This window comes from Petromyzon marinus, unplaced genomic scaffold (genome assembly GCF_048934315.1).
Source record: "Petromyzon marinus isolate PM22_M1 ecotype Great Lakes invasive population unplaced genomic scaffold, UKy_Petmar_22M1.pri1.0 PM_Scaffold_271, whole genome shotgun sequence".
Classification (NCBI taxonomy): Eukaryota; Metazoa; Chordata; class Hyperoartia; order Petromyzontiformes; family Petromyzontidae; genus Petromyzon; species Petromyzon marinus.
Window position 1 is genome coordinate 89,919 of NW_027423248.1, and position 12,079 is coordinate 101,997.

The 12,079-nt window shown below is 44.0% G+C and overlaps 1 protein-coding gene across 1 annotated transcript in view; it reads right to left on the bottom strand.

Moving 5' to 3' along the window:
• LOC116937179 (uncharacterized) overlaps window positions 1-12,079 on the bottom strand; it is a 107,694-nt gene that overhangs the window by 72,045 nt on the left and 23,570 nt on the right. The window contains exons 4-5 of the mRNA XM_076064014.1: window positions 11,646-11,871; window positions 5,698-5,718 (exon numbers count right to left, since the gene is read on the bottom strand). Of these exons, the coding sequence (XP_075920129.1) occupies window positions 5,698-5,718; window positions 11,646-11,871 (247 nt within the window). The remainder of the gene's footprint in view (window positions 1-5,697; window positions 5,719-11,645; window positions 11,872-12,079) is intronic.

Here is a 12,079-nt window from a genome sequence, read left to right on the forward strand (position 1 = left end):
AACCGGGTGTGGCTCTTCTTTTGAACAAAAGAATGAAGGGGGCATGAGAGCGTGGCGGTGAGGTGTGGGAAGCTGTAAGCCCCAGGCTACTTTGGGCTCGCCTTCCCATCAACCGGAGGCGAGGAGTGGTGGTCGTGGTTACTTATGCCCCCACTGAAGACGAACATCCGTGGAGGGATGCAGGCAAAGCCGATGAGTCAGATGCCTTCCATGACCTCCTGTCACAGATGCTGGCTAAAGTGGCCCCTCGGGATAGAGTCATCATGTTGGGTGACTTCAATGCCCGAGTTGGTCATGATGCTGGCACCTGGTCTGGAGTGATTGGAGGACATGGGCCAGATCAGCTCAATAACAACGGTAGGAGGGTGCTAGATTTTTGTGCAGCCCATGGGCTTGTAATTACCAACACGCTGTTCCGGCATCGGCGCATCCATACAACACTGTGGATGCATGCCAAGTCCAAGCAAGAACATCTGCTGGACTACATAGTGACGTATCAGCGGATGCGGGCCCATGTCCTTGACACCAGGACCTACCTGGTGTCAAGGGAGAGTGGCGTTTGTGCACAGGCTGCCCTACATGACATCATAACAACAGTCTGGACCACTGGACGGGTACCGCAGGATTGGAAGGATGCCCTGGTGGTCCCCCTCTTTAAGAAGGGGGACCGCACAGACTGTAACAACTACAGGGGCATCTCACTCGTCAGTGTGCCGGGAAAGGTCCTGGCAAGGATTATTCAACATCGCCTTGCCAGGCACGCTGAGGAGAGGCTTGCGGAGCCCCAATGCGGTTTCAGGAAAGGGCGGTCCTGCACAGATGCCATATTTTATGTCCGTCTGCTACAGCAGAGGTGTAGGAATTCCAACAAGACCTACATCTCTGCTTTATTGACCTGGTCAAGGCCTATGATACCATCAGTAGGCCTGGGTTCTGGGTTGTTCTTCATGCTTTCGGAGTCCCTGACCCTCTGATCATGATCATTAAGGACCTTCATGATGGTGAGCTGGGGCCTGGGTAAAACTACGTGGCCAGGAGTCAGAGCCATTCCCTGTACACCTTGAGGTGCGACAGGGATGTCCTCTGGCTTCTACATTATTTAACATATTCTTCGACCACGTAGTTCGTGAAACCTTCAATAGCTGTACCGGAGGAATTTCCATCTGGTACAGATACAATGAGAGGCTGATGGATGCCCGGGTGCGGACAAGGGATGGCTCCCTATTGCTCAACCATGTATGTATGATCTGGTAATTGCTGCTCATTCAGAGGAGTTGAAGGCGCTGCTGCTGAACCTGGAGCTTGCCACTAAGAGATGGGGCCTTACCATCAGCTCCACCAAAACTAAGCACCTGCCTGGGTATTTTGTACCATCGGACACTCCATCCCCACAACTCCCAATCGGTGATGGGGCAGTTGTGGAGAGAGTGGAGAGTTTCCCATACCTGGGCAGTGTGCTTATGACCGGCTCCAGTTTAACAGCAGAGGTCTCACTCCGAATCAGTCGAGCGGCAATATCTTTTCATAATAAAGGTTTTTGGGTTAGATCGCGTTTATTTATGAATGTGTCGTAACCCTCCACCACCCGACACGGCCAATCAGCAAAAAAAGTGTCACGTTGACAAAAGACAAATAATTCACTACTTCAGCCCACCGGTGTGTTGAAGGGTTAATCCACATTTACAGTTTGAGTACGACGTTTCGCTGGTAAATACATCCAGCATCATCAAGCAATTCGCCAGAATGGTAAAGCCCTCGCTTGCTCCCGGTTTTAATATAGAGCAGCAGGGTGACGTCATCACTTAACTCATATCAGGTGCAGTGATTAGAGGCGGAGGGGGGGGGGGTATTGTAATTATATAATCGATTAGTAATCAGTCATTGGTTATGATTAGTAATGAGTTGTAGATTAGTAATTCTTTAAATGTAATGTGTATTATTTAATAATACGCTTCCAGGCCGCACTAAGCCGGTAGCTGTCAGAGCGATTAAAGTTATTCTTGTTCCTCTCAATTTCAATAGATTCTCTAATTAGTCTTTGCCAGTAATAATTAGTTTTACACACCACTGCAACATTGTCAAAATCAATGGAGTGTCCTTGTTGACAAGCATGTTCTGCCACTGCCGACAGTTGTGTTTGAGATAATTTAATATTTCTCTGATGTTCTTTTAGTCTTACGCTGATGTTACATCCCGTCTGCCCAATGTAGCAGCTGCCACATGAACAATTAATCCGATATACACCTTCTGTTGATAGTTTAGGTAATGCATCTTTAGTGCAAGATACTAGTTTTTGAATTTTGTGTACTGTACCAAATCTTACTGTAATGTTTTGCTTTTGCAGAACACGGGCTAATTTGTCAGTTACTCCTGAGATATATGGAATTTTTATTGTTTTAACAATCTGGTCGCTTTCAGTAGTATTGCTTTGCGATCGTGATTTGGCATTCAGTGCTCTGTTAATTTGAGCATTATTGTAGCCATTCTGTCGTAGTGCGTCTTTAACGTGTTTAATCTCTCTCACTAGACTCTCACCATCTGACACTGTTTTGGCCCGATGTACGAGCGTCTTGATAAGAGAGGATTTCTGAGCTTGATATGTGGCAGAGCCAATTGTACAAAATATATAACCAAACAAATACAGCCCTACATCGGTAAGACATCTTCATTCATAAAAAAAATTCAGAACATCTTGTGAATGTGATTAAAGATATTAAACTTACTCCTGATGATATTCTGGTAAGTTTTGATGTGATTTCTCTATTCACTAAGGTTCCAGTGGACGAATCGCTTAAATTACTTGATACACTAGTAAAGAATACCGGTTTACAAAAAGATATTCCGAAACTTGCTGGCCATTGTTTAAATAACACTTACTTCTTATGGAGAGGGGATTTCTTTAAACAAAAGGAAGGAGCAGCAATGGGTTCTCCTTTATCCCCTGCTATAGCAAATTTGTACATGGAAAACTTTGAAATAAGAGCACTTGCCTCGAGCACATTAAAACCATCCTTTTGGTTTAGGTATGTGGATGACACTTTGGTTGTCTGGCCACATGGTAAAGATACACTTAATGATTTTCTAAATCATCTCAATGCACAAAACCCGGCCATCCAGTTCACCATGGAAATGGAGGTGAATAACACACTCCCATTCCTAGATATTTTGCTTGGACATGGCCTAAACGGTAAAATAACACACAGCGTTTACAGAAAGCAAACGCACACTGATGCCTATCTGAATGCAGAATCACATCATCATCCAGCTCAGAAATCCTCTCTTATCAAGACGCTCGTACATCGGGCCAAAACAGTGTCAGATGGTGAGAGTCTAGTGAGAGAGATTAAACACGTTAAAGACGCACTACGACAGAATGGCTACAATAATGCTCAAATTAACAGAGCACTGAATGCCAAATCACGATCGCAAAGCAATACTACTGAAAGCGACCAGATTGTTAAAACAATAAAAATTCCATATATCTCAGGAGTAACTGACAAATTAGCCCGTGTTCTGCAAAAGCAAAACATTACAGTAAGATTTGGTACAGTACACAAAATTCAAAAACTAGTATCTTGCACTAAAGATGCATTACCTAAACTATCAACAGAAGGTGTATATCGGATTAATTGTTCATGTGGCAGCTGCTACATTGGGCAGACGGGACGTTACATCAGCGTAAGACTAAAAGAACATCAGAGAAATATTAAATTATCTCAAACACAACTGTCGGCAGTGGCAGAACATGCTTGTCAACAAGGACACTCCATTGATTTTGACAATGTTGCAGTGGTGTGTAAAACGAATTATTACTGGCAAAGACTAATTAGAGAATCTATTGAAATTGAGAGGAACAAGAATAACTTTAATCGCTCTGACAGCTACCGGCTTAGTGCGGCCTGGAAGCGTATTAAATAATACACATTACATTTAAAGAATTACTAATCTACAACTCATTACTAATCATAACCAATTACTGATTACTAATCGATTATATAATTACAATACCCCCCCCCCTCCGCCTCTAATCACTGCACCTGATATGAGTTAAGTGATGACGTCACCCTGCTGCTCTATATAAAAACCGGGAGCAAGCGAGGGCTTTACCATTCTGGCGAATTGCTTGATGATGCTGGATGTATTTACCAGCGAAACGTCGTACTCAAACTGTAAATGTGGATTAACCCTTCAACACACCGGTGGGCTGAAGTAGTGAATTATTTGTCTTTTGTCAACGTGACACTTTTTTTGCTGATTGGCCGTGTCGGGTGGTGGAGGGTTACGACACATTTATAAATAAACGCGATCTAACCCAAAAGCCTTTATTATGAATAATATTGGTCGCGAAAGCCTACGTGTTAAACTGGCAATATCTTTTCATCGTTTGCGTAACACTGTGTGGAAGCTACCTGGTCTTTAACTGCGCACTAAGCTTCAGGTCTTCTCGGCCCTAAGCTTCAGGTCTTCTTGGCCACGGTCATTCCCTCCCTTCTCTACGCTTGCAAAACGTGGACCCCCCTAATGGAACATCTTCACCGGTTAGAAACATTTAGGCTGCCCTACCTCCGATCCATCATGGGTTTAACCAGGCTGGATTGTGTGAGCTCACAAATCCTTGAAAGATCTGGGCAAGGTCCCATCGGTGAGCTCCTCCGGCAGGCAAGGCTATGTTGGCTGGGTCATGTAGCCCGCATGCCCAGCCACCGCATGCCGAAACAGCTTTTGTTCGGCCGGATCGAGGGGGCTAAACGGGCGCAGCACGGGCTAGAGAAGAGATGGAGTGATGTGGTACAGGAGGACGTGGAGCTGAGTGGACTTGCCGATGACCGGTACCATCGGTGTCAAGATCGGCCTCTGTGGAGGAGGCTCGTGAAGGATGCTACTGGGCAGTTGGAGGCAGTCGCCCTCCAACAACAACGGAGGGCGGAGGAGCGACGCTCACAACAACGAGCGGAGCGCCGGGTGGCTAAAGCACAGCAGGTTGGTACAGTAGGGGGCACAGGTTGTGCATCAGCCAGTCATCTCAGTCATCTCAGTCAGTCGACCCATGGCACCTGGGTCTGCCCCGTGACCTCCTGCCAGCGGGCGTTCGACACTTCACGTGGCCTCAGGGTGCACATAGCCTGGTACAAGCGTCGTGGTGACGTCACCGCCACTTAGTGGCGAATGGCGGTTGTTGTGACGTGTGTGTGACGTGTGTGTGACGTGTGTGTGTGACGTGTGTGTGTGACGTGTGTGTGTGTGACGTGTGTGTGAGGTGTGTGTGTGTGTGACGTGTGTGTGACATGTGTGTGACGTGTGTGTGTGACGTGTGTGTGTGTGACGTGTGTGTGTGTGAGATGTGTGTGTGACTGTGTGTGTGATGTGTGACGTGTGTGTGTGACGTGTGTGTGCGTGTGACGTGTGTGTGTGTGACGTTTGTGTGTGTGATGTGTGTGCGTGACGTGTGTGACGTGTGTGTGTGTTGTGTGTGTGACGTGTGTGATGTTTGTGTGTGACGTGTGTGTGATGTGTGTGTAACGTGTGTGTGTGACGTGTGTGTGACGTGTGTGTGTGTGACGTGTGTGTGTGACGTGTGACGTTTGTGTGACGTGTGACGTTTGTGTGACGTGTGTGTGACGTGTGTGTGTGACGTGTGTGTGTGACGTGTGTGTGTGTGTGTGACGTGTGTGTGTGTAGTGTGTGTGTGTGACATACCTGTGAAGTACGTCGCTGGAGCTGTGGCAGACACAGAGACAGAGACAGTCAGACAGAGAGAGACAGTCAGAGAGAGACAGACAGAGAGAGAGAGACAGACAGAGACAGACAGAAAGAGACAGTCAGAGAGAGACAGTCAGACAGTCAGAGATAGACAGAGAGAGACAGACAGAGAGAGACAGTCAGAGAGAGACAGACAGACACAGAGACAGACAGAGAGAGACAGACAGAGACAGACAGAGACAGACAGACAGACAGAGACAGACAGACAGAGACAGACAGAGAGAGACAGACAGACAGAGACAGACAGAGACAGACAGAGAGAGACAGACAGAGACAGACAGACAGAGCGAGAGAGACAGACAGAGACAGACAGAGAGAGACAGACAGACAGAGAGAGACAGACAGAGCGATAGAGACAGACAGAGACAGTCAGACAGAGACAGAGAGACAGAGATAAAGTCACGTAGATGAAATAAAACAAAATAAACCAATCAAATCACGACGTTTCCGAGGCAACACAAGCCTCCGTCTTCAGGTGGAGTAGTCGACGCAGAACGTCTGTGTCAGGAGCACAGTTCAGAGACGACCGGGGTTATATACAGGCCAAGGGAGGCGGGGGGAGGAGTCAGGAAGAGGGGCGTGGCTGGGTGGGAGGGCTGGGCTAAGCAGCCCTTTTGATAGGCTGCTGGGGTAACAGCCACTTGGCACTGCACGAGGGGTGGGTAAACCCCACCTTTTAGTCACACTGCGTGGGGGGGTCCCCGGGGACGAGGAAGAGACCTGCTGCTTTTTTGTGAAAGCGGCGGCAAAAACGGCCGTTCAATTACAAGGTCGCTGAAGTTTGATGCGCAACCACTGAGGAGCGGAAATGGCCGTGCAAAAAAACGTGGAAAGGCAGCCGACGTTTTTACTTGATTTGTGACGTCTTTCCAGCGGTTGCTCAATGTGAAACCGTCCTCTCGGTTGAAGTTGTGTCTGTGTTTTGTAAATCTGGATGGCCTCGTGGACAAATCTCTGATGATAACCGGGAGGTTTGCAGGGCAGCTTGGTATCGGAGAAAACAATATCGTCAATCACCCACAGCGTTGTAGCAGTGATCAGCCGCGGCAGAAGAATTGGTTCTGCCGTGTTTCGAATCTGATTTGTGTGCTCGCGAATTTGGTCAGGGATATGTCGCTTCGTCTCCCCGATATAGCAGTCACCGCAGGTACAACTCAATTTGTAAACACCGGGAGTACTGTAAGTCAGGAATGGCATCCTTTACTGACGGGATCAAATCACGGATTTTGTGCACTGTGTTGAACCGGACCTGGATCTTGTGTTTGTTTAGAATTTTGGAAATCTTTTTAGTAACGCCTGCTATATGTGGTAGTGTGATGGTTTTGACCGGAGAATCAAGTGGTTGTTTCTGTATGGTGGGAGAAACAGCTTGGCGGATGGTACGATCAGAATATCCGTTCATCTTGAGGGCCTGGTGTACATGTTTTAATTCACTGGCCAGGTGGTGTTTGTCAGAGATGCAATGAGCCCTGTGGTATAACGTTTTGATGAGAGAATTCTTCTTAGTCGGGTGGTGGTGGGAATCAGGCTTCAAGTAGGAGTCTGTGTGGGTGGGTTTCCTGTAGACAGAATGCCCCAATGAGCCATCAGGCCTCCTCTCAAACAGGACATCCAAGAATGGTAGCTTGCCATCTTTCTCCACTTCCACGGTGAATTTGATGGTACCCCCATGGGATCCCCCTTGTCACCAGTGATAGTCAATGTTTTCATGGAGAAATTTGAATCAGACGCCATCCAGACATCCACCCTCAGCCCCTTCCCTGTGGAAGAGATATGTGGATGACACTTTCGTCATTTGGCCACATGGCCTCCCAGTTTTGAACCCTTTCCTAGACCACATCAATTCCAGACATCCCATCCATCAAATTCACCATGGAAGTGGAGAAAGATTGGCAAGCTGCCATTCTTGGAGGTCCTGTGTGAGAGAAGGCCTGATGGCTCTTTGGGACATTCTGTTTACAGAAAGCCCACCCACACAGATTCCTACTTGAAACCTGATTCCCACCACCACCCAGCCCAAAAGAATTCTCTCATCAAAACGTTATACCACAGGGCTCATTGCATCTCTGACCAACACCACCTGACCAGTGAATTAAAACATGTACACCAGGCCCTCAAGATGAACGGATACTCTGACCGTACCATCCGCCAAGCTGTTTCTCCCACCATACAGAAACAACCACTTGATACTCCGGTCAAAATCATCACGTTACCATACATAGCAGGCGTTTCTAAAAAGATTTCCAAAATTCTAAACAAACACAAGATCCAAGTCCGGTTCAACACAGTGCACAACATTCGTGATCTGATCCCATCCGTGAAGGATGTCATTCCTGACTTACAGGGGTTTACAAATTGAGTTGTACCTGCGGTGACTGCTACATCGGCAGACAAAGCGACATGTCTCTGACCGAATTCGCGAGCACACAAATCAGATTTGAAACACGGCAGAACGAATTCTTCTGCCGCGGCTGATCACTGCTACAACGCTGTGGGTGATCACGATATAATTTTCTCCGACACCAAGGTTATTTGCAAACCCACGGGTTTTTATCAGAGATTTGTTCACGAGGCAATTCAGATCTACAAACACAGACACAATTTCAACCGAGAAGATGGTTTCAAATTAAGCAACCATTGGAAAGATGTTCTAAATCGAACTAAACATTAAACTAATTTCAATGGTACAGTATATTTTTCAAGTAGTGGTACCCCAAGCTTTCGCAGCTCTTATAAATTCCCTTTTCACACCATGAATAGGTAAACTCCCCCTCCCCCCCCCCCCCCGCCAAACCTACCGGTTATCATCAGAGATTTGTCCACGAGGCCATCCAGATTTACAAACACAGACACAACTTCAACCGAGAGGACGGTTTCACATTGAGCAACCGCTGGAAAGATGTCACAAATCAAGTAAAAACGTCGGCTGCCTTTCCACGTTTTTTTGCACGGCCATTTCCGCTCCTCAGTGGTTACGCATCAAACTTCAGCGACCTTGTAATTGAACGGCCGTTTTTGCCGCCGCTTTCACAAAAAAGCAGCAGGTCTCTTCCTCGTCCCCGGGACCCCCCCCACGCAGTGTGACTAAAAGGTGGGGTTTACCCACCCCTCGTGCAGTGCCAAGTGGCTGTTACCCCAGCAGCCTATCAAAAAGGGCTGCTCAGCCCAGCCCTCCCACCCAGCCACGCCCCCCTTACTGACTCCTCCCCCCGCCTCCCTTGGCCTGTATATAACCCCGGTCGTCTCTGAACTGTGCTCCTGACACAGACGTTCTGCGTCGGCTACTCCACCTGAAGACGGAGGCTTGTGTTGCCTCGGAAACGTCGTGATTTGATTGGTTTATTTTGTTTTATTTTATCTACGTGGCTTTACCGAATAAAACCAAAAACTATAAATCCTTGCAGTCACGAACGTTTCAAATCTAGAATTGTCTATGAAGCTCTATATGTATGACTAAGTAAGTTATATAACTAAGCTATATAAGTTATCTATCTAACTAACTACGTTAACTAAGTTATATAACTAAGTTGTCTAAGTTGTCACCTGCCAGGTAGCCGCTGTCTAAGTTGCGTATATAAGTTATATAAGTTAACTTAGTTAGATAACTAAGTTATATTAGTTGTCTATACAAGTTATATAAGTTAACTTAGTTATATAACTAAGTTATATAAGTTGCATATATAAGTTATATAAGTTAACTTAGTTATATACCTAAGTTATCCAAATTGTCTATATAAGTTATATAGGTTAACTTAGTTAGTTATATCACTAGGTTATATAAGTTGTCTATACAAGTTATATAACTTAAGTTAGCTATGTTACTTAGTTATATAACTAAGTTATATAAGTTGTCTATATAAGTTATATAAGTGAACTTAGTTAGTTATATAAGTTATATAAGTTGTCTATACAAGTTATATAAGTTAACTAAGTAAATTTCGATTTAAAGCTTTCGTGACTGCAATGATTCAACTTCTTTGGTTCTTTCGGTAAAGTCACGTAGAATGATAATAAAATAATAAATTGATCAAATAAAATAACACAATAATATTCTCACAACGTTTCGGCCACAACACAAGCGGCCTTCATCAGGTGGCCGAAACGTCGTGAGAATATTATTGTGTTATTTTATTTTATCAATTTATTATTTTATTATCATTCTACGTGACTTTACCGAAAGAACCAAAGAAGGTTAACTAAGTAAGTTATATAAGTAATATAATTAAGTTGTCTAAGTTGTTACCTGCCAGGTAGCCGCTGTCTAAGTTGTCTATACAAGTTATATAAGTAAGTTATAAAGTTAACTTAGTAATTTAACTAGTAATATTACTAGTTATATAAAGTTGTTACCTGCCAGGTAGCCGCTGTCTGAGTTGTCTATAAAAGTGATATAAGTTATATAAGTAAGTTATAAAGTTAACTTAGTAATTTAACTAGTTATATTACTAGTTATATAAAGTTTTTACCTGCCAGGTAGCCGCTGTCTGAGTTGTCTATAAAAGTTATAAAGTTATATAACTAAGTAAGTTATAAAGTTAACTAAGTTATAAAGTTAACTTAGTAATACAAGTAGTTATATTACTAGTTATATAAAGTTGTTACCTGCCAGGTAGCCGCTGTCTAAGTTGTCTATACAAGTTATACAAGTTATATAACTAAGTTATAAAGTTAATATAACTAAGTAAGTTATAAAGTTAACTTAGTAATATAACTTATATAACTAAGTTAAATAACTAAGTTATATAAAGTTGTTACCTGCCAGGTAGCCGCTAAGTTGTCTATACAAGTTATATAAGTTATATAACTAAGTTATAAAGTTATATAACTAGTAATATAACTAGTTATATTACTAGTTATATAAAGTTGTTACCTGCCAGGTAGCCGCTGTCTGAGTTGTCTATACAAGTTATACAAGTTATATAAGTTATATAAGTAAGTTATAAAGTTATATAACTAGTAATATAACTAGTTATATTACTAGTTATATAAAGTTGTTACCTGCCAGGTAGCCGCTGTCTAAGTTGTCTATACAAGTTATATAAGTTATACAAGTTATATAAGTAAGTTATAAAGTTATATAACTAGTAATATAACTAGTAATATAAGTAGTTATATTACTAGTTATATAAAGTTGTTACCTGCCAGGTAGCCGCTGTCTAAGTTGTCTATACAAGTTATATAAGTTATACAAGTTATATAAGTAATATAAGTAAGTTATAAAGTTATATAACTAGTAATATAACTAGTAATATAAGTAGTTATATTACTAGTTATATAAAGTTGTTACCTGCCAGGTAGCCGCTGTCTAAGTTGTCTATACAAGTTATATAAGTTATACAAGTTATATAAGTAAGTTATAAAGTTATATAACTAGTAATATAACTAGTAATATAAGTAGTTATATTACTAGTTATATAAAGTTGTTACCTGCCAGGTAGCCGCTGTCTAAGTTGTCTATACAAGTTATATAAGTTATATAACTTAGTAAGTTATAAAGTTAACTAAGTTATAAAGTTAACTTAGTAATATAACTAAGTTATATTACTATATAACTAGTTATATAACTAGTTATATAAAGTTGTTACCTGCCAGGTAGCCGCTGTCTAAGTTGTCTATACAAGTTATATAACTAAGTTATAAAGTTATATAACTAAGTTATAAAGTTAAGTAAGTTATAAAGTTAACTTAGTAATATAACTAGTTAAATAACTAAGTTATATAACTTATATAAAGTTGTTACCTGCCAGGTAGCCGCTAAGTTGTCTATACAAGTTATATAAGTTATACAAGTTATATAAGTAATATAAGTAAGTTATAAAGTTATATAACTAGTAATATAACTAGTTATATAAGTAGTTATATTACTAGTTATATAAAGTTGTTACCTGCCAGGTAGCCGCTGTGCCCGAGGCTGGAGGGTGGAGGAGGGGGAGGGGCCGGGGCCCTGAGCGGGGTCGCGACCCCCACGCCCGGGGTCACGACCCCGCCGTGACCCCGCCCACCGTGGGGCGGGGGCTGGGGGGCCCCGCCCACCGTAGCTCCGCCCCCCGGCAGGGCCCAGGTGGGCGGGGCCATGGGGGGGAGAGGGGGGAGGGAGGAGGAGGACTTCGTCTGTGGCGGGGGAGTGGGGGGTAGTGGGGGGTGAGTGGGGGGGTAGTGGGAGGGGAGTGGGGGGGGAGTGGGGGGGTAGTGGGAGGGGAGTGGGGGGGAGTGGGGGGGTAGTGGGAGGGGAGTGGGGGGGGAGTGGGGGGTAGTGGGAGGGGAGTGGGGGGGGAGTGGGGGGGTAGTGGGAGGGGAGTGGGGGGGGAGTGGGGGGAGA